The sequence below is a fragment of the Xenopus laevis genome, chromosome 1S (genome assembly GCF_017654675.1).
Source record: "Xenopus laevis strain J_2021 chromosome 1S, Xenopus_laevis_v10.1, whole genome shotgun sequence".
In the NCBI taxonomy this organism is placed as follows: domain Eukaryota; kingdom Metazoa; phylum Chordata; class Amphibia; order Anura; family Pipidae; genus Xenopus; species Xenopus laevis.
The window spans coordinates 77,904,615-77,932,295 of record NC_054372.1 but is presented as its reverse complement, the minus strand read 5'-3'; the positions used below and the strand labels follow the sequence as shown (position 1 = coordinate 77,932,295).

The 27,681-nt window shown below is 37.9% G+C and overlaps 1 protein-coding gene across 2 annotated transcripts; it reads right to left on the bottom strand.

Annotated features, from left to right (window-relative positions):
• Positions 1-276: 276 nt before the first annotated feature.
• LOC121399341 (17-beta-hydroxysteroid dehydrogenase 13-like) lies at positions 277-27,390 on the bottom strand. 2 transcript variants are annotated; one of them, XM_041579780.1, is made up of 4 exons: positions 27,155-27,390; positions 11,431-11,538; positions 8,001-8,132; positions 277-383 (listed from the first exon to the last, which is right to left on the bottom strand). In XM_041579780.1, the coding sequence occupies exons 1-4, from the start codon at positions 27,362-27,364 to the stop codon at positions 357-359; spliced, it is 477 nt and encodes a 158-aa protein (XP_041435714.1). In that variant the 5' UTR covers positions 27,365-27,390; the 3' UTR covers positions 277-356. The 2 variants fall into 2 exon arrangements, with proteins under 2 accessions (XP_041435714.1, XP_041435713.1); XM_041579779.1 differs by lacking the exon at positions 277-383 and having other exon boundaries at positions 7,800-8,132.
• Between the last annotated feature and the right edge of the window lie 291 nt (positions 27,391-27,681).

Sequence of the window (27,681 nt, the reverse complement as noted above, 5' to 3'; positions counted from 1 at the left end):
TTTATATTTTTATTTAAGACCTGAGGGTGCGGATCCTCTTTGCCGAACATGAATTGATATTTTTGATACTGTACCCAGGCAATCTATACTATTTTTCGAGAGTGCTGGCTACCTCATGGATTGATGTGGGTGGATATAAATATCTATCTATCTATCTATCTATCTATCTATCTATATATAGTTTTATATATATATATTAAGTAAGGTTGAAAAAAGACACACGTCCATCAAGTTCAACCTCTTTTACATGGACATATACTGAATTTGACATACTTACCAATAGTCTACTAAATATGGAATACCAAGGTGGCCTGCTATGGATGCTACTGTAACAATATGTCCTCGATTTTTCTTCATCATTGCTGCAAAAAGGACTTGGCAGTCTTGCATTAAAAAACAAGAAGGTATTTAATAACACATAAATAAATAGGTGCGAAAAGAAAACAGAAAAGTTTGAATCAAAATTTGAGAGTATCTGCATATACTGTATTTGTGTTTTGCAATGTATGTAAAGACCCGTAGAGGGACTCTCTGTCTTTCTTTACCTGTATTCATAGTTATCTGGATGGCAGGGGTGATCCTGGGGCTGCTGCCAGCCCAACGCCACCCCCCCATCTGCTCCGCACTTAAAACATTAGCATCAGAGCATGTCAAAGGTGGGCTGCATCACTATTGCAATGAGCATAATATCACTCTTAGCACTAGCAAAGCCGAATTTCCAGGTTAAAACCCATAAATTCAGCTGCAAGGTGGCTTTTTGCCATCCCTTGTAAATGGCCACTCACTGCCACTGAGGCAAGGTTCTCACCTTGCCTCATGGCAGGAGTGGCCTGGCTGGGTGGGATAGTTATTTCCCTGTTGGCCTAGGGAACCTATGACCATTTCCTCTTCAACTTTAATATAGTGACTGGGAACCCTAGTCTCTACCTCTTTGGCCTCCATTGCTGACCTAGCTGGATGTCTGTTGGGGAGCTGGAACAACAAGGCCCTAATAAATAGAGTACCATAAAGGGACAACCTTTTTAGTAAAGTCAGGTAACAGCTAAACATCAATAGGATTTGCTCTGTCATAGACACTTGAGGAAGGTAAGTTAGGCAGAATTAGCTAGAAAGGGTTCCTTGTGGGTAGCTACCCAAAGGGCATTTTTGTGGCAAAATGTTTAACAAAACTCCAGAGCAGGTGTTAAGGTTAACCTTTGCTTAGTGATAATGGTAAATGTAATATTCATTTGTGTAATTGTTTGTTTTCTGCACCGTCTAACCACCTGCCACCATTACTTGGAAGTCCAATAGTTAGAATATAGATGAGCTGACAACTCTTGAAATTAAACAATTAATTGTTACAAAGAAGATCGCACAATCTATATTGTAATGAGTGTGAAGTTAATTGTATATAGCTGGAGCATAATGTAAGTGAAAAATCATAACATGATATGTGGTTAATTCATGATCACTTCAATCCATAAATAAATTAATTGTGTGAAAACCAAAATCAATTGTCATTATTGTGTCTTATCAGAGTCAATTATTAAATGATTGGTAATTAATTGATAAAGTGCATGGAGTGCCAATTATCTAATAAGCAGGTCACATTCCATTGATATATCCAAAAATTAAAACATAACATTTAATAGCTCCTTTAGGGCTCTTAATCATGAGCGTTTTTACCTGCGCTCCCCTGCGTTCCGTTTTTCGGCGTTCAGCTGCAGGGGAGCGCAGGAATAGATGCATTTCATTATTTGAAATGGGGCTGTACTCACACAGGCGCGTGTAGGCGCCGAACACAGGAAAAATGCAGCATGTTGCGTTTCAACCTGCGTTCGGCGCCTACATGCGCCTGTGTGTTGTTCCTTACATTGTTTGCACTTTGATCATTTAGAGTACAAACAGGTTTAGCAATTTTGGATTCGTCAGAATATGGTTTTGGGGAGTCTTTGTGCTGTTAGGGGGGTCTTGTGGCACATAATACGCAGTCCGGATCCATGTTCACAGAAGGCGAATCGGCAGTGGAGAAAATTCATATGCACTATTTTTATTTGGGGATCGCACATGGCAGCTGCTTTAGTATATCTATGCATTTTGGGCATCAAACTGTTCAGTAGACCCTGGGGTCAATATTTAAGGTGTTTTACAATTGTATGGGAAGACATTATTACCTATTTTGGATTCGTCAGAATTTGTACTTTCCAAAAATATATGGTTTTGGGGGGTCTTTGTACTGTTAGGCGGGTCTTCTGGCACATAATATGCAGTTGGGGTCTATGTTGACAGAAGGCGAATCGGCAGCTGAGAAAATTTATATGCACTATTTTTATTTGGGGTCTGCACATGGCAGCTGCTTTGGTATATCTATGCATACTGGGCATCAAATTGTTCAGTTGATCCTTGGCGTCAATAGTTAAGCTGTTTTACAATTGTTTGTAAGAAATTAGGTGAGATAAATGTGGCAATATTTTTATGCGATTTTCAGAAATGTCATAAAAACCGGTGCCTTTAGCATAGCTTTGCAGTATGGTAGTTAGGAGTAGAAAGACATAATTACCTATTTTAGATTTGTCAGAATGTGTACTTTCCAAAAATATATGGTGTCTGGTATTTGTGCTGTTAGGAGGGTCTTGTGGCACATAATACACAATCTGGGTCTATGTTCACAGGAGATGAATTGGCAGCTGAGAAAATTTATATGCACTATTTTTATTTGGGGTCTGCACATGCCAGCTGCTTTAGTATATCTATGCATATTGGGCATGAAACTGTTCAGTAGACCCTTTGCGTCAATATTTATGGTGCTTTACAATTGTATGGAAGAAATTAGGCGAGATAAATGCTGCCAATTGCAATATTTTTAGGCAATTTTCAGAAATGTCATAAAAATCCCTGCATTTAGCGTGGCTTAGCAGTATGGTAGTTTGGAGTAGAAAGACAATAACATATTTTGGATTCGTCGGAATGTGTACTTTCCAAAAATATATGGGTTTGGGGGTGTCTTTGTGCTGTTAGGAGGGTCTGGCAGCACATAATACACAGTCAGGGTCTATGTTCACAGAAGGCGAATTGGCAGCCAAGAAAATTCATATGCACTATGTTTATTTGGGGTCTGCACATACCAGCTGCTTTGGTATATCTATGCATACTAGGCATCAAACTGTTTAGTAGACCCATGGCATACATTTTTAGGGTGTTTTCCACTTGTATGCAAGAAATTGGGTGAGATAAATGCGGCCAATCGCAAAATTTTTAGGTGATTTTCAGAAATGTCATAAAACTGCTAACTTTAACATAACTTTGCCGTTGAGTAGTTTGGATTACAAAGACACAATTAACCATTTTAGATTCACCATAATGTGTACTTTCCAAAGATATAAGGTTTTCAGGGGTCACCATAATTTTTTGTACTTTCTATCCCACATAAACCTGGCAGTGTTTATAAATAGGGATGGGCGAATTTTTTCGCCTTGTTTCAGCATGGAAATTACACTTGTATGGCGACATGCGTCAAAAAAAAAAGCACACACAGCAAAAAAAAGCACCACGCAACAACATTTTTTTTATAGACCTTAATGGGCGTCGGCGACATTTCGCTGGTGGACAATTTTTGATGAAGCAAAACGTGTCAAATTTGCCCCTCACTATTTATAAATTAGTGTAATATAAGCCATCAAATCATTATGCACAAGGTAGATACTGCCATGTACTTCAAACTTTGACCAAAAAACTGTTCGGAGGACCCCAGGCTTTCAGATTTGGGGTGATTTATCTTGATACCTAATAGTATGTTGGAAATACGATGCTGCAGGGTGGACGTTTTGAGGTGATTTTTGGAAATGTCACCAAAATTGCCAAATTTAAGAAAAGGTTTACGTCTTGGTGCGTTGGAGTAGAAAGACATGCATACCCAAATTGGATTTGGGAGAATGTGTACTTTCTGAAAATATATGCTTTTCTTGGGGAAGGTACTTTTTTCTACCTTTGCCCACCCACAAATGATGTAAATGATTTTGCTGTACCTGAAATGACATATCATATGGGGGTTCTTCATTTTGGGGCCCCTATATGCCACGTGCTTAGTATTGGACAAAAAACTGTTCAGCGGACCCCAGATTTTCATATTTGGGGTGATTTATCCTGATTCCTAATAGTATGTGGGAAATATGATGCTGCAGGTTGGATGTTTTGAGGTGATTTTTGGAAACGTCACCAAAATTGCCAATTTTAGGAAAGGTTTGCAGCTTGGTACTTTGGAGTAGAAAGACATGCATACCCAATTTGGATTTGGGGGAATGTGTACTTTCTGAAAATATATGCTTTTCTTGGGGAAGGTACTTTTTTCTACCTTTGCCCACCCACAAATGATGTAAATGTGTTGATTTTGTTGTACCTAAAATGACATATCATATGGGGGTTCTTCATTTTGGGGCCCCTATATGCCACGTGCTTAGTATTGGACAAAAAACTGTTCAGCGGACCCCAGGTTTTCATATTTGGGGTGATTTATCTTGATTCCTAATAGTATGTGGGAAATATGATGCTGCAGGTTGGATGTTTTGAGGTGATTTTTGGAAATGTCACCAAAATCGCCAATTTTAGGAAAGGTTTGTGGCTTGGTACTTTGGAGAAGAAAGACATGCATACCAAATTTGTATTTGGGGGGTGTGTACTTTCTGAAAATATATGGTTTTCTGGGGTGAAGGTACTTTTTTCTACCTTTGCAAACCCCAAAATGATGTAAATGTGTTGAATTTGCAGGAACTGAAATGACAGACCATATGGGGGTTCTTTATTTTGGGGCCCCTATATGCCACGTACTTAGGTAAACCTATACATATTGGACAAAAAACTGTTCAGCGGAACCCTGGCTTTCATAATTTAGGATGATTTATCTTGATACATAATAGTATGTGGGAAATAAGATGCTGCAGGGTGGAAGTTTGGAGGTGGTTTTTGGAAATGTCGCCAAATCGTCAATTTTAGGAAAGGTTTGTGGCTTGGAGCTTTGGTGTAGAAGGATTCGGGGGAATGTATACTTTCTGAAAATATATGGTTTTGTGGGGTGAACATACTTTTTTCTACCTTTGCCCACCCTAAAATGATGTAATGATGTAAATGTATTGATTTTGCAGTTCATTAAATAAATTCAATAAATTCACCAATTTCTATAAAAAATGATAACTTTATAATGGGTAGTTTTCTATGGTAAACCTGCTGTTAGTGGAATGTTTGACCTTGGTATTGGTGCGTTCAGGAGACATTTAACTTTCCAAATTAGCTGTGTTTTCAAACATATAATAAATTATGTTTCTGATATATGTGATTGTACTATGTGAAACATGATTTTTTTTTCATTTAATTACACACTTAGATGCCTATATTTTTTTTACAAAAGTGGAATTACACCAAAATTGTAGCATATTTTGAAGCTCCGGTTGTTACAAAAAAAAACAAAAAACAATATATTGTTTTCCTGGGTAAACTAAAAGACCCTCCAGGAATGGCCCTTAAAGTGAAAGAGTACAAAATGTTCAAAAATGGTCTGGCAATACAAGTACAAAATCAGCCAAATCGTCTGGCAGCGAAAGGGTTGAAACCTCCCTAATGCTAGGGTTGCCACCTTTCTCAAGCAATTAAACTGGAGAGGGGAGTGTTTCAGCAATGTGCAAGGTTATGATGGAAAAGGGGCGGAGAAATGAAGTGGAAAGTGCGGTGTGGGACTAATGCTAAAGAAATGTATTGAGTTAAGTGGGTGAAAGAGGTATTGGAAAGGGTAGGGCCGACCTGTAAGCAGGAATTGGGGTGGAATAAAAGTTGGTTACAAATTAAGGACAATACATTGCTGGAAAATTTTAAATTTGGCCCTGGCCTTGGCTGCTATTTTACAGGTTTGGACAGGCCTCGGTTTAGCAACCAGAGCACTCCAAATCCAAGTCCCTCTTGGACGGTCCATCTGCCCCCACACTCCCGCTCACTTGTTTGTACATGCGAACTCTTTCGGTTTTGGAGGTGCTGGTGCTGGAGGGAAAATATGACGTGATTGGTGGTACCGAAACATGGCTGAATGAGTCGCTTAACTGGGCAGTTAATATCAGCGGCTATACTTTGTTTTGGAGGGACAGAGGCGGTAGATAAGAAGTAGGGATATGTCTGTTTGTTAGGCAGGATTTAAAAGCTTATATAAAGATGGAGGAGGTGATGTTAGAAAATGAGGGGGCTTAAGTTTTATGGGTGGAGTTCTTCACCAATTGTAGAGAGTCCAGCAAATTAAATGTAGGCGTATGCTATAGACCCACTAATGTAAGTGAGTTCCTGATGCAAATAGAAAAGGCTGCTAGTTTGGGTAAAGTAATGATAATGGGGGATTTTACCCAGATAGTGACTGGAGCAACAGTACTGCCAGATCAGTTAATGGGAACAAGTTTATTACAAGTTTTTCTAAGTATATTAATAGTAAAAAGATGTGGGTTTTGAGTGTTGCTCCTTTAAATAATGGTAACAGTTACAGAAAAGGCAAATGTGCTAAATCAATTATTTTCTTCAGTTTATACAATTGTGGAGTCCCCAAGCTCACTTCATAGCTGCACTGATGGCTCAGCAAAATCTAGTCAGTGGCTGACTCAGGATATGATTCATAAAGCTTTAATAAAAATTAATGTAAACAAGGTGCCAGGGCCAGTTGGTATTTTCCCCCGGTTTCTAAGAGAGCTTAGTTCAGTTTTAGAACAACCCCTATTTCTGATTTTCTCAGATTGACTTTCATCTGTTATGGTACCTGTGGATTGGAGAAAAACTGATGTCATTCCAATATTTAAAAGGGATTACGATCTCAGCCTGGCAATTATAGGCCAGTAAGTTTGATATTTGTGGTGGGCAAATTATTTGAAGGTTTATTAAGGGATCACATTCAAAATTTTGTCCTAGTGTATGGCATTTGAGCAACAATTGGCATGGCTTCATGAAGGATAGGTTATGTCAGACAAATTGAATTGCTTTTAATGATGAGGTAAGTAAGATGCTGGATAGTGATCTAGATAATAAACTTGGTTGTAGCAAGCAATGCCAGTCAGCACCATCAAGGGCAAATAAGGTCTTAAGCTGTATTAAAAGGGGCATAGATTCACGGGAGGAGGAGTCATTTTTCCCACTGTATAGAGCACTGGTAAGGCCCCATCTAGAATATGCCGTAGAGTTTTGGTCTCCAGTGCTCAAACAGGACATTATTGTATTAGGGAAATACAGGGAAGGGCAACTAAGCTGGTAAAAGGTATGGAAAATCTTAGCTATGAGGAAAGACTGGCCAAGTTGGGGTTGTTCATGCTGGAGAAGAGGCGCTTAAGGGATGATATGATAACTATGTATACATTTAAAAGGGGATCATATAATAATCTTTCTAATGCTTTATTTACCAGTAGGTCTTTCCAGCTGACACATGGTCACCCATTCCATTTAGAAGAAAAGAGGTTCAGCCTTAATATTCGGAAGGGGTTTTTTACAGTGAGAGCTGTGAAGATGTGCAATTCTCTCCTTGAATCATTTGTACAGGCTGATACATTAGATAGCATTAAAAATGGGTTGGATGGCTTTTTAGCAACTTAGGGTTATGGAAGATAGCTCATAGTACAAGTTGATCCAGGGACTTGTCCGTTAGGCAGGTTAAAAAAGTGTGTGTCTTTTTCCAACCTAACCTACTATGTTACTATGTTATGTCGGAAGTTACTCGCTGTGCATGTGCACATGAAACTGAAACGGGAATTTGTATAATTCTGGGGGATTGGCCTATAATGACAGGAGTGTGTTCAGTATGTTAACTCCTGGATAAACTAGAGTTAACATGTATGTAATTACTTTGAACAGGAGAGTAACGACAGCAACAGCAGGTGGGAGAGTTTTAAGATATAGAAGGTGAAGTGGGGTCCTTTCAGCATATATTGGGAAACAGGTAATTTTTACCAGCGTCTGGAGGTTCCAAAAAAGTTGGATACTCCTGTATTTCTGTGCATAGTACTAACCCAGAAGTGAGCAAGTATGTTGACACTAAATGTCTTTTCAATGTGATGGTCTTGGAGCTCAAGAAATTCTGTGCCAAAAACCACTCCAGCATTATTTATTAGAATATCCACATCTCCAATGTCCTGCTTGACCTTTGTGAAAAAGAAAAAAGTAGTTAAAGTGCAGTGAAGTGGTATGCTGCAATATACAGTATAATACAGATACATAGATGTTGCTCCTATTTAGCGCAGCTCTGAAATATTATGTATCATGGGCAAAAATGAATAAATCAACACTTAATCCAGTCCACACTACAACCAGTATATTAGGACAAAGTTTTGGTTTGGAATTTTGGTTTGGAAAGGAAGATTCAGAGTATTTTTAGGTAAGGCAGATAATTAACATTTCATAGAATAGTTATAGTAAATAGTAATAGCAAAGCTTTGTTGACAGCTGTTATCATTAATACTGGTGCGATTGAGACAACTATATGGCTCATTACATCTGCAAGTGCAGTGAGCAAAATGCAATTTCAAGTGCAATCAAGATGTTTTTCTCCCACAATACAGCATTTCCCCCCAGAATTCCAGCATCATTGCGGTAGAGGGATAATGCAGTCAATGCAACTGCATTCAATGTGCCACAATTATTGTAATTGCACACATTTTGTTGCAAATCGGATTCAATTGTACAGAAATCTATCTGGTATCACGTTAGCTTGCGAGTGATATCTGTGCCCAATTCTTAAATGCAAGTACTGTATGCTGTACCAGTTGAAGCTGGGCATGAATGGAAACTGCCGGCCCATTGCCTGGTCAGGAGGAAAAGGTAGCTCCAGGGTACCCCTGCGGCAATAGGCACAGCAGAATTTCATTTGAAGCTAAAGGCAGGAAGGACTGAGTGGTGCTGATCACAACTGTACAGAAGTGCAAGGAGCACATTTTAAAGAAAAACTATACCGTCAGAATGAATACATAAATGGCCTATCAAAGAATCTTACTAAGCTGGATATTAGTAAATACATATATTCCTTAAAGGGGAAGTAAAGTCTAAAATAGAATAAGGCTAGAAATGCTGTATTTTGTATACTAAACATAAAAATGAACTTACTGCACCACAAGCCTAATCAAACAAATGATTTATGTTTTTAAAGTTGGCCACAGGGGGTCACTATCTTGTAACTTTGTTCAACATCTTTGCAAGACCAAGACTGTGCTCATGCTCAGTGTGGTCTGGGCTGCTTAGGGATCATCATAAATTATCAAAACAGCACAAGTTAAATAATATCTGCTAGAAGTCAATACAGCAAGACTGATTAATAATTAGAATATTCAAACTGCGCTGGGTTCTGTGTTGTCATGTAATCTAACGTGGATTTTATAGTTTTGTATTGTTTAATACAAACTTTCTCCAACTCTGCAGAACCAGTGGCTCCAGCAAAATAATCCTACAAATAGAATCCAAGTTTATCTGTTTAAATCTGGCTCCATGATCTTTGTCCCTGCAGCTGGAGTTGGAAACAGTAAAGGGGATGTAAAGGCAAAAATAAAATCCAATTCAAATCTCTACACAGTCGCCGACTGCTCTACATGGAAACAAACAAAGCTGCTTGAGTTCTGCATAGCTGCATGCTGCTCGTATGTATGATTGTTTCCCTGCAAAGCAGTTAGGGACTGGCTGACAATTCTTATCCGCAGCAGTAAATGAAGGGAGAATTTTACTGCATACAGTCAGGTTTCTTATAAAAATGGTATACATTTTTTAATTAAAGTATATTCGAGTAGGTTTTTTCATTAAAGAAAGTTTTTTTTTTTGCCTTTACATGCACATTAAGCCACCATTTTGTGATGGTCTCTATGATGGTCTCTGTGTTCCCTCAGAAATCACCTGACCAGAAATAATGCAACTCTTAACTGTAACAGGAAGAAGTGTGGAAACAAAAGACAGAACTTTGTCCACTAATTGGCTAACAGGTATGTGTGCCCTTGGATTGTTTGTGTACTTTGTAAATCGTATGGTCCCAGGCAGTCAGCCTTATAATAGAATTAAACTATTTAGGATTACCCAATGGAACAAACTAAAAAAGTCTAATTTTATGAAAATGCTTTATTTAGATTTTTTTTTACTCATCAGCTCTTTTATTCAATATCATTTTATAGAGACCTACATTGTTCAGGGATATAGTTTTCTTTTAATGCAAATAACTTTAATTTTAGCGTGCAACAGGGAAATTACGGGGTCTGCAATTGTACTTGCGGATGCAAATGAGCCCTCATGCGGGTATAGTTCTAACTAAAGTGACCAGAACTTGGCATGATATATCAGGTGAGGTAGTTGTTGGAATCCTTATGAAAATTATCTGAAATAAGACATTGCTAATATCTTATTAAACTTATTAATTTAATAGCATTTCAAAGATGTTGACAAAATTATCCATGGCTAATTCAAATATTTTCTTTTTTAAAATTTCTCATCCTTTTGCAGGAATTTTTATTTTTTTTGGTATATGGGCAGAAGAACAGATTTTAGTTGTGTTTGGTCAAAGTTGAGATTTAATTTCTTCATAAATAGACAAAAATGAGAAAAGAAGCAGTTCAAGTTGTGTCAAAATTAGAATTTAACATTTCTGTTGAATTTCTCAAAATGTTTAAATGTGTTTTTACTTACTTCAGCACTTTATAAATGTCACCAGACCAGTAACCATTACTTCTGTCCTTTATTTGTATGTTTGTGCTTGTAATTTTGCATATGTGGAAAGCATATGAACTTGATATATGTTCTGATATATGTTTGCTTTTAGTCCTCTCTTGATAACAATTTACATCTTGTCTATGATCCTCAATAGCTTTTGATCTATAACTAAAGTGTGTGTCTGCAAAGATTTGCTGGTATAGTTGTAAACAGCTTAAAGGGGTTGTTCACCTTCAAACAACTATTTGTTTTCAGATAGATCACCAGAAATAAGACTTTTTCCAATTACTTTCTATTTTCTATGTGAGACTGTTTTGCTAAAATTGAAGTGTAAAGTGCAATTTTTTACCTTCAAAGTAGCTCTGGGAGTGGTGGTCGCCGACCCTGTAAACTGTTCTAAATTGATACATTTAGTTGATACTTTTCTCTTCTGTGTCCCTGCGGAGCCGAATCCTCTGTATTTCATTACAGGCAGCTGTTAGAATTGATACAATAGTTGCTAATATTCCACAGATACTGCTGAGAAATGCATCAACTAAATGTTGCAAAATTGTATCAGTTTAGAGTCTGCGCCTGAATCACTCTCAACTTTAAACTTAGATTTTGGAAAAACAGTAAAAAATAAATAATGGAAAGTAATTGAAAAGAGTCTTTATTTCTGGGTAACAATCTGAAAACACCTGAACTGAAAAAATTGTTTGTAAGGTGAACAACCCTTTTAAGAGGATACACACATAAGTTAGGAAATTATTTACCCACCTTTTCAGCACATCTATAAATATCATTACAGTTACTGCAATCCACAACAAAGGCATGAGCTGTAGCTCCAAGTTTCCTGCATTCATCTGCTGTCTCCTCAACGCCTTTCTGGAAAAGACACATAACAAACGGTAAATATGTGCCTAAACTTTAAGGGTGGTGGCACACGTGGCTACTGTGGGAGAGTCACCCAGCGACAAATCGTCTCTTCTTCTAATCTCCCCTAAGTGCCTTCCCTCCGGCTAGAATGTGAATCGCCAGCGGTATGGCACTCGGATTGCTTCTGCTTTCCGAAGTCACCCGAAATTTCCTCTTAAGGCAACTTTGGGCAACTTCGGAAAAATTAAGCAATCCGAGTGCCATCCCATCGGCTATTCACATTCTAGCCAGTGGAAAGGCATTTAGGGGAAATTAGTCGCCCGAAGAAGAGGCGATTTGTTGCTGGGTGGTTAATCTCCCCCAGTAGCCATGTGTGCCACCACCCTTACTTGATGGTGATTTAATAATTAGGCTACATTATTCCTTAGTAGAAAATGGAAAACCAAGTAGATTGTGGGTATATATATATATATATATATATATATATATATATATCACACAAAGAAGGTCCGCACTCTCAGGACTTAAATTGAAATAAAAATGTCTTATTGGCAAAACGACTAACGTTTCGGCCTCTCCGAAATTACTTTTAAGTAGATGAGGTTGAAACAAAGATACACAGATTCGCCAATTTGCCTCTGAAGGGGAAATAATTTTTTTCTGACTCCCAAGCAGCAAATTGGATCAGTCCATGGATTAACACTGTACAACAGTTCAGTAAATAAAATATCTGAAGAGTGCATGGTATGGTCCCTTGTATATTCAGTCAAAGTTACCATATCCTCCGCTTCTTTTCTAGCATAAACAACTCTAACATAACCAACCTTGTGTCATGACTTTCCATGACCTTCCATAACCTTGTGACTAGAATAATTTACAGGATGTCACAAATTACAGTATGTGTAGAATTGTGATGTGCTTTTCAATTGGAGTAAGCACTTTACCATGAACTGAAGAAGCTGCTCAGGTGAGTAGTGAAATGTCTTCAATGATTACTCCGCAAGTCCAGTTGATTTAGAATACCTATTAGGGATGCACCGAATCCACGATTCGGTTCTGGATTCGGTTCGGGATTCGTGCAGGATTCAGCCTTTTTCAGCAAGATTTGGATTCGGCCAAATCCTTCTGCCCGGCCGAACCAAATACGAATCCTAATTTGCATATGCAAATTAAGAGCGGGGAGGGAAATCACATGACTTTTTGTCAAAAAACAAGGAAGTAAAAAATGTTTTCCCCTTCCCGCCCCTGATTTGTATATGCAAATTATGATTCCAATTTGGTTCGGTATTTGGCAGAATCTTTCGCAAAGGATTCAGGGGTTCAGCCGAATCCAAAATAGTGGATTCGGTGCATCCCTAATACCTATACTAGATATACCATGACCTGGATGAATGAAAATCTTCATAGTCATGTCCTGGCAGTACTGTTGCTCCAGTAATTACTATATATTATATTATATGAAGTGTTTGGGCACTGTCTATTCTACATAATTTGGGCAACATAGTTCATTTTTGAAATTTATTTTGGTAGTGAGTATATTATTCATTTGTATTTATTATGTTACTTGTTCTCCCTGTGTGTACTTTTTGATATTGTACTTTTATATATTGTACAGCACTGCAGGTCCTTAAAGTGCTTTATAAATAAAGTTATACATACAGCCGTGCGGGAAAGTTTGTGAACCTTTTAAAATTTTCCATATTTTAATATTAATGTGACCTAAAACATCATCGGATTATCAAACACCCAATAAACGATAATGCTTGCAAAATTTTTGCCAATATGGCTAGATAAATTATTACATTTACTGGAAAAAATCATTCTATCATCCTTCCTTTTCATGCTCTTTTTCTTTGTCATCTGCCCAGTCATAGCTTCCCCTTTACATTTCTCAAGGGTTCTGCCCGGGTAGCCCCTATTTAGAATTTTTTTCTCCATTTCATTTCATTCAAGTTCTTTTTTTCTGAGACTATCCTCTTTACTGTTGAGAATTATGATTTTGGTGCTGATTGCTTTATGTGAGGTGGATGAAAGGAAGAATGTAAACAGGGTATTTTTGTCCGTTGGTTTCACATACAAATCTGTGGCTAGTCTACCTTCATATTTGTACACCAGAACATGCAAGAAATTAATACTTAGAAGATCATGTTGTATGCTAAATTTCAAAGCTGGTAAATATCCATTTTATTCTCTATGAAAATCCAATAGGCTTGAATGTGGCCCCTCCAACAGCATAAAAATATCATCTATGTAGCGATACCACGCTTTACAGTGTCGCTGAAACAATAGATTTACATAGACAAATGTCTCCTCAAATAAATTTACAAAAATGTAAGCATATGTCGGGCCACATTCGAACCCATCGCCGTCCCACATCGTTGTTCATAAAAAGTGTCTTGGAACATAAAATAATTTTTCTCCAGTATGATACATAACAGATTAATTATAAGTCTTCTTTGTGCACCATCCCAACATGGGTCCTCACTAATACATTGTTCCACTGCCTCCACACCTCCTATATGGAGTATATTGGTGTAAAGACTTTCAATGTCTAACGTGACCAAGATTACCTCTTCTCCTAGCTCCCTTATTGCTTGTAACTTACTTAGAAAATGGGAGGTATCCAAAATAAAAGATCTTTGTGTTTTTACATATGGACATAATACTTCATCTAAAAACACAGCTATCGAGTTAAATACTGATTGTACACCTGCTACAATCGGACGTCCCGGAGGATTCTGTAGATTCTTATGAATTTTTGGCAGGATGTACAAAACTGGGGTTATTGGATTTATTTGTTCTAGAAATACAGCCAATTTGGGTTCTAATACATTGTTATCCACTGCAAATCGTTTGTTATCCACTGCAAATCGTTTGATCAATTTCTGAATATTGGGTAAGGGGTCAGAATGTAGTGGAATATAAATATCCTCATTAGCTAACATGAACTTTATGGTATTAATATAGAAGCTTTTGTCCATCACTACCACTGCCCCTCCCTTATCCGCTGGCTTAGTTATGATCTTATTATTCTCCTGTAATTTCTTCAAAGCTATATTCTCACTCTTAGTTAAATTTGGTGACTTAGATTTAAAACCCTTTTGTTCATACTGTAACTTCAAAACATTCACATCAGTTCTAACCATATTCATATATGCATCTATGCCCTTGTAGATGTTATTAGGAGTAAAATCGCTTTTTAAGTGTAAATCAAACATGGATAAAGTAAAGGTATTTTCATAGTCATTAGTTATACCCCCATTGTCCAGTGCTTCCTGAGTACTCTGTGAAGTCCCAAAGAAAGCCTTGAGTTTAATAATTCTGAAAAGCATGCCAATTCAAGATCTATTTCAAAGAAGTTAGGTTGCGCATCAGGACAGAACGATAAACCCTTCTGTAGTACTTTAAGTTCATCAATAGTTAATGTACAGGTAGATATATTTACCACCAGTTCATTGTTTTCTTTTTTGTTCTCTGGGGTCGGGTCTGTCTTATTTCTCCGGTGTTTCGAACCGCCCCTCCTTCTGCGCCTGTTGCCATGTTTATCTCTGAGCCACCTAAGTAATCTGCCGAAGCGGCTGAAGTAGCTGAAGAGTCAGAATTCGATTCCCTTGACGAATCGCCAGGCTTCCTCCATTCTCTCCTGTAACGTGACCTATGGCCATACGCACCCTTACGAAAGCCAGGATTGCCCATCTGTACTTGGCGGTAAACATTACCGCTCTCATAATCTGCGTTGTCTCAGTAGAATTTCTGGTGCTTCCGCATCTCAGTCTCCTCCTGGAAATGACGTAACATGTCCTGCAGTTTATTCTTACCGGTCTCAAACTTTTCCGGCGTTTCCAGGTTCCTCACATTTTGTTCAAGTGCCATTTTCTTATGTGCAGACTCAGGCATTTCCTTCTGGATGCGTTCCATTAGGGCCAATTCCAGGTCAAAAGAACATTTATTCAGAATGGATTCCCATCGTTCCATAAACTCCTCGTCATCATTAAACATAGTCGGTCTCAAGTTGGATCGTAGACCACGTGGGATACGTTTCAATTTATGGTACTCAAAGTTCTCAAATGCAAGTCCAGTGCTATTTGATATTTGCTTGCTCTTTCCCATTCAGGATATAGATTAGTCACATCAGTTTGAAATAAAAAGTCCCTCTGTGTAGATACTGCAGTAATGATCTTTTTCGCCTCCTGATCAGTATAGACCTATGTAGCTGATTTTTGTGACATTTTAAAGCATGTATTAAGGTGCACAGATTAGGTGAAATATATACACGTTTCACAGCAGTTATCCAGCACTCTATATGCTAAAATAGTATTTAGTCATTCGAGCCTATTGGATTTTCATAGAGAATTAAATGGGTATTTTTAGCAGCTTTGAAATTTACCATACAACATGATCTTCTAAGTATTAATTTCTTGGATGTTCTGGTGTACAAATATGAAGGTAGACTAGCCACAGATTTGTTTGTGAAATCAACAGACAAAAATACCTTGTTATTACATTCTTCCTTTCACCCACCTCACATAAAGCGATCAGTACCAAAATCACAATTCTCAAGAGTAAAGAGGATAGTCTCAGAAAAAGAGAACTTGAATGAAATAAAATGGAGAAGAAATTTCTAAATAGGGGCTACCCGGGCAGAACCCTTGAGAAATGTAAAAGGGAAGCTATGACTGGGCAGATGACAAAGAAAAAGATCATGAAAAAGAAAGATGATGTCCTGACTGGGGTTCTTCACAGTCAGGACAGTGAGGTTGTGGAATGCACTGCCGGGTGATGTTGTGATGGCTGATTCAGTTAATGCTCAAAATTATAAAGAAAAAAGTACCCCGTAGGTAACAACCTAATCAATATCCAGCATACGTTAAATCTCTTAGGGTTTAAATAAATTAATTAAATAAATAAGTTAAGGTGAAAAAAGTGCCCAGTCAATTGATTAGTTAATTGATCAACTACTTGATTTTAGAACAATTCATAAATAATATAAAGTGCCAATTAGTGCATAATATCCATTGAGTGGTTTAACCAATTATCACTCTCACATTAAATAACAATTCATGGTTGAACTCAACCAGAAAAAGATAAAAAGATAAAAATGACAAAGTTCATCAAAGGAGTGCAATTAATTGGGAAAGGTGCTTTAAATTAAGTGAAGGATTATTAAAAACACATCAGACAAATATAATAAATTAATCAAGTGCTAGTATTTATATAAAGAATGCTGGAAATTACATTAATTAAAAAGATCCCATTAGATTAAAATATGACCACAATTGGGTGAGAACAATACCAATGCTACGGTCAGCAGAAAAGAGAGAGGATATAATGAAATATAAGAAGGTGGAGTTGTCCCAAAACTAACTGCCTGTTGTTTTCTAAGTCTGGGACACCACAAAGAGGAAGGCAGGACAGGGTAACCGAGACTGTGGCCTTGGTATATTAACTTGCCCTGATCTTAAAGAGACTAAGTTGACCCTAATAAGCCACAAATCACCGGCCCCTTAGAATGGAAGGATGATGATTAAGATAAAAAAGACCGTAGCAGTGAGGATTAAATCCAATCCCAGTAAAAGCACCAGGAAAAAATGTTAAAATACAGGATTTGAGCGTTTCGCTTAATAGCTTTCTCAAGGCGAAATTCAGTTAATGCCTTTAAGAATGGCTTGGATGATTTTTTGGACAGACATAATATCAAAGGCTATTGTGATACTAAGCTCTATAGTTAGTATAGGTATGGGTATATAGAATTTAATTAAAAGTAGGGAGGGGTGTGTGTATGGATGCTGGGTTTTCATTTGGAGGGGTTGAACTTGATGGACTTTGTCTTTTTTTCAACCCAATTTAACTATGTAACTATGTAACTATGATAGAATGATTTTTTCCAGTAAATTCAATAATTTATCTAGCCATATTGGCAAAATTGTTTGCAAGCATTGGCGTTTATTGGGTGTAGAATTTCCAAACTTGAATATATTCCAGAGACCACCAAGACTTGCATAGAAAAAAGCATGGTCTCTAAGAGATAGACTTGTGAAGGCTGATGTGGGCCCAGAGAAAATATGGAGGCAAGAAACTTTGGGAGTGAGGAAAAACTGTACTTTTCCCTGTCTATCATGCAAACATTGTAATAGTTGTTGTAAAGGGGATAACGGTTACCATCCACATAGAGGTACAGCGATTAAGATAAAAGGGTACCATACCTGCTTGTCCTCTTATGTAGTCTATGCTTTAAAATGTCCCTGTGGACTTATGTATGTGGGACAAACCATGAGACCACTAAAAGATATTAATATAGTTTGAGAAAAAAGAAACCCCACCAAATAGAAGTTTCTATACCTATACCAAGTCAAATTGAACCGCAAATTGCAAAATCAGGCTAATTAATGATAATAATAATTCATTAATAAAAGTGCTAGTTATTAAGTTAAGTAAAGTGCTAGTGCAGATAAATAAAATGAAATTAATCAGTACCAAAGGCTGATAACAAAATTAATTATTTCTGAGACCAATGGGTATATTACCCCACCAATAAATTCCAGTAATACCCCTTAGTAAATAAATTCATTAATTAATTCATATAGAATGTGATTAAACCAGGTAAGTATAATAAATTAGTATAAGTTACAACAATAAAGTGCGGTGCAATAAATAGGTTAAAAAATGAGACTTGGTAATTAATTAGATGGTTAAAAAGGAATTGGTAAAAGGATGGCCAAAATTCAAAATGGGTTAAAAGGTTATTCGGTTATATTCATATTCCAAGATTAGAGTTGTAAGAAATTGGAAAATATAGTGGGTGGAGTTGTCCCAAAAACTAACTGCCTATTTTGTTTCTAAAGCCTGGGACACCACAAAGTCAAGGCAGGACAGGGTAACCGGAGCTGTGGCCTTGTAATTAAATTGCCCTACCACTTAAAAGAGGCTAAATAGCCCTAAAAAACCACAAACTCACGGCCCCTTAGAATGGAAGGAAGATAGAAGAGGTGGTATAGTAAGGAGTTTAGACCAATCACATTCTATATGAATTAATTAATGAATTTATTTACTAAGGGGTATTACTGGAATTTATTGGTGGGGTAATATACCCATTGGTCTCAGAAATAATTAATTTTGTTATCAGCCTTTGGTACTGATTAATTTCATTTTATTTATCTGCACTAGCACTTTACTTAACTTAATAACTAGCACTTTTATTAATGAATTATTATTATCATTAATTAGCCTGATTTTGCAATTTGCGGTTCAATTTGACTTGGTATAGGTATAGAAACTTCTATTTGGTGGGGTTTCTTTTTTCTCAAACTATATTAATACTTTTTCATCTGACTTGGTCAGACCTCCACCTATAGTTTGGGTTAAATAAGGATTCAATATATCTAAATAGACACACAGGGACACCAATCCGTGTTGTTTCTACCACTAAAAGATAGTGTAGGTGAACATAAGTCAGATATCAGGAGAAAAGTCAAACAAAGCCCTGTAGCTGATCATTTTATCGAAGCGGGTCATTCTGTAGCACAGTTGTGTTTTCAAGTACTACAGCAAGTTTCAAAACCCAGGAGAGGGGGCGACCGTACAAAACAACTATTAAAGTGTGAAGCAAGTTGGATTTGCAAACTTGAGACTCTAAGCCCTAAGGGTATGAACAAAGAATACGACTTAAGCACAGTAATATAGATGAGTCATCTGTTCAGTGGCGTAACTAGATATTACTGGGCTGGGCCCCACAGCAAATTATTTTTCAGCCCCCAAAATGTCTAGAGATTGACCTGTTTGACCAATATTTATTGAAATTGTGTATGAATTAGGTCCTCATGGGGCCCCTATACTGCCTGGGCCCCCCTGCAACCGCTGGGTCTGCTTCCTCTGTAGTTACGCCCCTGCATCTGTTGTTTTGAAATAAGTATTTATTCTGTTTTAACTACTGTTTTTATTTCCTTGTACTCCCTATCTCCTATAGAACATCGACAAGATATACCGATTGGTGATACAGAATAGATTGCTGATTGAATCATTGATATAGAAAATAGACTGCCGATTGAATCACTGCTATTAAGTTAAGATATAATATTGCAATCACTATGATTTATGATTTTTACTAATATCTATAATTAGGTTATGTAAGTAAAGTTACAATAATGATGGTGTGATATATGATTCTACAATGTATGCAATGCTACTAGGTGATGTGGGTTTAAAGGAAGTGATAATGATACTTTGTTTTTAGCTTGAAAAAGGATCTGTTGTATCCGAAACGTCGCTATGCTATTGTTGGAATAAAAGCGATTTTAATACCAAATTGGAGTGCTGCAATTCGTGTATATATTTCATGGAGTGTACCAAGTATTGCGAAGTGAATCATAAGTCTAATAAATGTTCTGCTGTTTTAAAGAACCACTGGTTTGTTTGATCAAGAGTGAATACTGTGTGTGCTTACACCAAGTGGTAATCCCTTCTTCCATACCATAAGTGGGGGCCCCACCTGAGGATAAAGTGTTGAATTATCTTGGTGCATGGCTTACAGATGTTTGTTCCTGGTGGTCTGATATGTTCAGGTGATGACTCCCAGTTGGAGTTAAGTGCAAAGTTCAAGCAATTTATTAGGACAAAAAGGTGAAGACCTAACTTGTTTCATGCCTGTTGAGGCACTTTCTCATAGGCTAATGAGCACACCCCTTTTAAAACATCCCTTTTAAAGGGGTTGTAACCAATCAAAAAACAGTGAATACCACAGCCAATTACAATTGAAGACACAACTGACAGAACAAGTATCTATTTACATTCAGACTAGTCTAATCACAATGGTGGAAACAGCAATGTCACTTAAAAGTGTCTGCATATGAGTGATAACAAAAAGCATTCAAAAAGTATATAGTACATAATACAAAAATCCAAAAATAAACAATGCAAAAATGAAAAATACAAAACATAAAAAATAAAAAATTAAGAATAATAGTCAAAAGTCAAAATTGGAAATAAGTACTACAATAGAGTACTGAAAGGTATTTTTTCTTTTCTTCACTAGAGGAGGGTACTCCGGGAACAAGATATAATAAACCTCTAGAAAATGGAAACTTAAATATGTTGATTTGTTATAATCCCAGAGTATTAGCTAGTCTCATTTGGTAACATCTGAGTAATATGGTTAGGGACTATAAGAGTCTCTAGAGAATTGTTATATAGGAAATTGGAATATTAATGGGTTTTCTATAACTACTAAATGGCATTAGTAATCCATTATTTGAAAAAGCATGTGACATCAAAGTCACTTTTAAGACCAAGGGGTTTTCTAGTTTGTAGACAGAATTTCCACATCAATTTGATAGTGTTACCACCATTGCATTCTTGAAAATGTTTTGCTACATTTGAATCCTGGTTTCCTTTTTTAATGTCTAGAACATGTTCTCTGACCTGATTTTTAAGTGGACATGAAGTTTGACCAACATACTGGTAGTTTACCCTATTGTATTATAAATTCATGTTTATCCGTACATCGCCTTGTAGTTGCAGGAACTGCCCCACTGGAATGGATTTAATAACATATTTTGGGTGGCGGGAGCTTTTTTGAAGTAAAGAGTTGCCAGAATTTGGCTTCCTATAAATAGTTGAAGCTATCCATCCATTTTTTTTGATGATATAATGTTAAATCCAAAAAATTCATGGATTTTTTTATCAAAAAAGTGTGTGAACTTTAGACCTATCGTGTTATCGTTGGCATATTCCATGAATGCTTGCAATTTACTGACTGTGCCCTGCCAAATAACAATTAGGTCATCAATGTAGCAACCAAAAAAAAGACTATGTGTTGTTTAAAAGGATTGTCCATGTTGTAGATGTACTGCTCCTCCCGCCAACCCATAGTGAGGTTGGAATAAGAAGGGGAAAATTTTGTCCCCATTTACATACCTCGTTGTTGTAGATAATACATGTTATTATACAGAAAATAATTATGTGTAAGCCATGCCCAACCATTAAAATGCCTCAGGAGGTGAGCATACCCTCACTGAGTGAGGGAACGTTGACTTGCTTTCAGTACCCTGAGGGGGTTAATCTTCCTGGCGGATGAAGAGGAACCCATCAGCAGCAGTTATTGGGCCCTATTTATGGCCAGAGTGCAAAGTTTTGAGATTTTGAAAGTTCACAGGTTGAACTTGTCCTTTATCACATTCCCCTTTCCCTTCCAAGTGCGTAATCTCTAAAGAGATTAGAACTTTTGAGTTTAAAGACTGGAATAAAAGTTAAAGAGAAATACTTTGATGACATGTTCTTCTTTTTCAGGAAAAGCCAGTGTACCTGACTGGCCTATGGAAGTCACTCTGAAGATGTTGAGGATGTTAAGTGTTCAATGGTAAATTGCAATGCTTAAAGTAAAATGTAATTTGTAGGGACTAGGCTCCCGAGGTAAAAGAGGTAGGTCCATGATGGAGGTGGGACCCCACAGTGTTAATTGCATATTCTTGCCAAATATGTTTTGATATTTTTCTTTTTTTGATTAGATTAGATTCAACTTTATTGTCATTACACATGTATAAATACAGGGTAAGAAAATGTGGTTTAGCATCCAATCAGAAGTGCAAGAAGCAGCAAGTGCAATATATATATATATATATATATATATATATATATATATATATATATATATATATATATATATATATATATATATATATATATATATATATATATATATAACCAAAGGAATGGTGCACTCCGTAGACAAAATTAATACCTGGGTGCCAGCATGGGAAATAAGCAGTGAAAAAGGATTGCGGCACTCACAGGGTTTTAGTGAAAAAACAAAAAATGTTAATAATAAAACATTTTTTGTTTTTTCACTAAAACCCTGTGAGTGCTGCAATCCTTTTTCACTATATATATATATAATTTCACTAATATATATATATAATTCCAAGGAACTTGAAGCTGGGGACACGTTCAACAGCCATGCCATTAATGTGGATTGGTTTGTGTCTGTCTCACTTCTCCTTCCTGAAGTCCACAATGAGCTCCTTGGTTTTGCTAGTGTTGAGGAGCAGGTTATTGTCAGCGCACCAAGCAGCTAAGTGCTGAACCTCTGCCCTGCACTCTGATTCATCGTTGTTCCTGATGAGTCCAATCACTGTGGTGTCATCCGCAAACTTGACGATGGATTTGGATCCATACATAGGCTTGCAGTCATGAGTGAAGAGGGAGTAGAGAAACGGGCTCAGCACACAGCCTTGTGGCGTGCCCGTGTTGAGTGTGATGGTGGTGGAGAGGTTGTGACCAGACTTAACATGCTGGGGTCTGTTGGTCAAAAAGTCCATAATCCAGTTGCAGAGGGGAGCACTGATTCCAAGATCCCCAAGTTTAGTGATTAACATCAGTGTTAAATGATGAACTGAAATCAACAAACAGCATTCTAGCATATGTGTTAGCATTGTCCAGGTGTGAGAGCAGATGTGCAGCCCTGTGGATACTGCATCCTCTGTACTTCTATTGCTTCAGTAGGCAAATTGCTGAGGGTCCAGTGAGGGAGGTAAACACTTCTTAAGGTGTGCCAGGACCAACTGCTCAAAGCACTTCATAACAACGGGTGTGAGTGCTACAGGGTGGTAGTCGTACAGGCACTGGCACTATGGAGGTAGTCTTAAAGCATGCTGGATTGCTGCTTGGGCCAGGGACAGGTTAAAGATGTCAGTAAAAACCCCAGTGAGCTGCCCAGCACATGCTCTGAGCACAGGTCCAGGAATGCCGTCAGGGCCAGCAGCCATACGTGCGTAAATTCGGCTCAGTGTGTTATAGATATGTGTAGGTGTGAGTTGTAAGGATCTGATGATCAGGAGAGTGTTCAGTTTTAACAGCCTTTTCCAAGTTGTCCTTGTCGAAATAGGCATAAAAGTCATTTAGCTCGTCCAGGAAGGACAGGTCCATGACTGTTGATTTTGAATTACTGGACTTATAATCGGTAATGGCCTGAATGCCCGGCCACATGCGTCGGTAGTCGGAGTTGACAAAGTGTTCCTCCACCTTCAGCTTGTGCTCATGCTTAGCCTTCTTGATGCCCTTCTTCAGGTTGGCTCTGGATGTACAGTAGGCCTGTGCATCACCCAATCTAAAGTTATTGTCCCCCCTTTAGCAGCAATTGCACTTCCCTGTTAATCTATGGCTTCTGATTAGGGTATGTGGTAATCTGTCTCTCTGTGGTAACGCTGTTTATTGTGATGTTGATGTATTCTAATACTGAGTGGGTGTAAGAGTCAATATGGCCACAGGTTATTAGAGGCAAACCTACTCCAGTCCGTGTCTTTAAACTGTTCTGGAGTACCGACTGGCCACACTTTGATGGTTTTCACTGATGGTTTCACACGGTTGATGATTTGTATTTTTGGGGGTGAGAAACAAAGAAAGATAATCAGTCTGACACAGGTGGGGGTGGGGGGTTGCTGTGTATGCTTCAGCAATGTTTGTATACACATGATCCAAAGTTTTTTCACCTCTGGTACTGCAGGAGACATGTTGGTGGAATTTGGGAAGCACTGGTTTGAGGTTTGAATGGTTGAAGTCACCAGCCACAATAAATACAGCCTCTGGATGAGCCGTTTGTTGTGTGCTAATAGCTGCATGCAGTTCTTTCATAGCAGATTTAGCATCAGCATCCAGGGGAATGTATACAGCAATTATAATTGTAGAAGTGAATTCCCTCGGCAGATAGAACGGTCTACACTTTACCATGAAAAACTCCAGGTTAGCTAAGCAGTGTCTTCCAACAAAGACAGAGTTCGTGCACCAAGCCTTGTTAATATAAATGCACAGTCCTCCACCTTTTGTGTTACCAGAGCCGTCTGCTGTTCTATCTTCCCGGAGAGTTTAGCGTCCTGCTAGCTCGATAGTATCGTCGGGCACTATGCTGTGTAGCCATGTTTCTGTAAATACCATGACATTACAGTCCATAAGTATTTTGTTGTGGGTGGTCCGAAGTCGTAACTCATCCATGTTGTTCACCAGTGACCGCACATTAGCGAGGAAAATGCTGGGTAGAGAAAGCCAGTGTGGTATTAGCTTTAGATTAGCTTTTAGCCCTCCTCTTATCCCCTGCTTCTGTTTATGGTCTCTACGCTGCCTGCGAGCACTTCCAGCCGGCTGAGTCAACTGCATAGCATCGGGTGTTCTTCTAAGCTCAGGGATTTTCAGGATCCATTGTACACTTGATAGACCTCAGGAGAGGCTGTGGAAGTGTGATGTTCAAAGTAAAGTATTAAGATGATATGTGTTAAAGTTATGGTACAGGTTTAGTATATCAAGCAAGGGCATTGATGTTTAAAAGCAGGGGGAGAATGTAGGAGGGTAAAGGTTTTGCTTACCTTTATGGGTACCTATGGTCCCCTGGGCATAATTTAGACACCTCTGTTACACAAGGGAAGCAGTTTCCTTTGTCTTATGTGAAAATATTCTGCTGGCAGCTGAGTGACTGGCCAGTAGATGTCACTATTATATTTTATAAAAGGCTAAAGGTTTTTCTATACCCGAGGGATTTAGTTGGCCAGCTAGACTGGGTCCTTTTTCCCAGAGGGAGGGGGGTAGTTCCCCAGAGGTGATAAAAAGGGAGGTTGCCATGTGTTCTGCCTCTTTCCAGTGCACCTATTTGAAGTGGGGTGTTGCTGCTAGGGCCTAAGGTAGAGGTAGGCCTCAGTATAGGAGTGTCAGGTAAGTGAGTGTCAGGTCAGAAAATGTAATAGTTCACTATAGGAGTTAGCACCCTGCAGTGACAATGCTACCAGGTTAGGGACTTGAGTGGTTAAGCTCAGGGATAGAGAGATCCTTGGAGTATAAAACCAGCTGTAAAGTACCTTCAATGGGGATTGTGCACTAAAGACAGGAAAGGCATCTCAATTCACAAGGCTGACTAACAAAGGATCAGACGGTATCTGTGACTAATACAATTGTGTGTAAATTACCTGCTGCAACTATTTGCTTTGTGGAGTGTACCATCTGAGCATACATCTTGAATATGTGAAGTATTGAGTATCCCTTCCTCCATACCATAAGCTGGGGCCCCACCTGAGGATAAAGAGTCTAATTATATTGTGTCTACTGGGAGTTTCTGGGAGTTGGACCCCTTCCCGGGTACCCAAACCAGTGTATAGTAACCGAAGGGAAGTTTAGGCAACCCCTGACCCATCCACCTGTTACACCAGAATAAGAACCTTATCCCATCTGTGAAACATTGTGGTGGTAGTGTTCTGAGTTGGGCATGGACTGCTTGCCATTCTCTGAACCAAAGAATTCTAAAGGAAAATGTGAAGACATCTGTCTGTGAACTGAATCACAACAGGCAGTAGGTCATGTAGCAAGACAATGATCCTAAACACACAATTCATTCTACCAAAGAATAAATTGAATGTTCTGGAATGGCCAAATCAAAGTCCTGACCTAAACTGAAATGTTGTGGAAATACCTAAAGTGAGTGGTTCATGTGAGGAAACCCACCAACATCCAAGAGCTGAAGCTGTTCTGTATGGAGGAATAGGCTAAAATCGATGTGCAGGACTGATTAACAGTTACTGTAATGTTCAATTGTAGTAATTCACTTTTTACACATGCAGATACATTATCAGATCTTATATTTCAATACATTTTAACTCTAAAGCATTCCCGATTTCTGACACCAAAAATCTGGTGTGCTTCAGGAGTAGTTGTGCATATGCACGTGATGGCACATCTGCTGACATCACATGCCTGTCAGGGTGCTGATGCGAGCTGAAGTTCCTCTGATTGCGCGCTCTGCCAGGTTCAAAGCAACTGTACATATGGGGGTTTGGGTTCTAACATAAGGCCATTATATACTCACTAACAGAATAAAATTGCCCAAATTTATAGAACTTTGGTTTTGAACAGTTTTCTGCCTAGCTAATCAGCTCTTTTTCAAAAGTTGTTGTTTTTGTGGGTAAACCTCGTCTCCAGCCCCCACAGCCTGGCAAAGTACCATGTAACATCCGCTCACTATAAAAGGACATGCAGGAGCTGTGTCAGTCCATTTACACTTCACCTTAGTGATAACCTTTAAACTATTGCAACATTTTTGGCAGCATTTCACTTTGCTTGTTGATGCAGAACATACATGATTGCAAGGCAAGTATTAAGCAACTCAAAAGGGACATAAACAATAAAATTGTATAATTATAGATATACTGGTAGAAATGATTCACCTTTTAGTTAATAAGTTAATGATTTATTTACCATTCTGGCTTAGTTAACAGTATGTTCAGGAGTATAAAAGGAAACTGGAGCACCTTAAGGAAAAGGGAGCATTGTCTTATTTACTTTTTAGACTCTTTTCCGTTATGGTATCAGAAATTATTTACATAAATGTTAGCCCGTTAACTCAATGTACTTTTTAGACTCTTTTCCGTTGTGGTATCAGAAATTATTTACATAAATGTTAGCCCAAGTTAACACAATGTACAACAGGGATCTCATCTACAAACATAAGCGCTAGTGAAAAGCTCTAGTTTGGACACAAAATTGTCACGGGTATCAATAATGCAGATCTGATACAATGACACATAGGCAAAGTTTACAAACTTGCAAGTTATAGTTTACAGTCTAGATTATATCTTAACAAATAATAATTGTACTTCACCTGATTGATGTCCCACAAGACAAGAATGCTATGGTGCTTGGCAAATTCAAGAGCTGTTCTGTGTCCTATGCCATGTCCTGATCCTGTAATCAAAACAATATCTCCAGCAACTGATTTCCTGCTCACTGGCAGGAACAATTTCACAAAAGATTCCAGATATGAATAAATTGCAATGGAAAGAAGAAGCATATATTCTAAAATGATGTTCATGTTTACTGCAGTCCAGTTGATGAGCACTCCCCTGCTGTCTCTGCTACTTTATCAAGTAAACCTGTACAGAAGCCAAACTCCAGTCAAATAAGGGAAATGTGAAAGTTAAGCTGCGTGACAAGAAAATCCTGCATATTCAATGAAATTAAACATTAATGCACTACACACACCCATGTATATAGCTCTTTATACATATATAGAAACCATAAAAATAGCAAGTACAACTGCCTATTAAGATAATAGCTTCAATAAAGCTGATCTAGATTTTTTTTATTTTCCTTCCAATTTGATATTGTTTGTTAGTGACACAGTGGAGC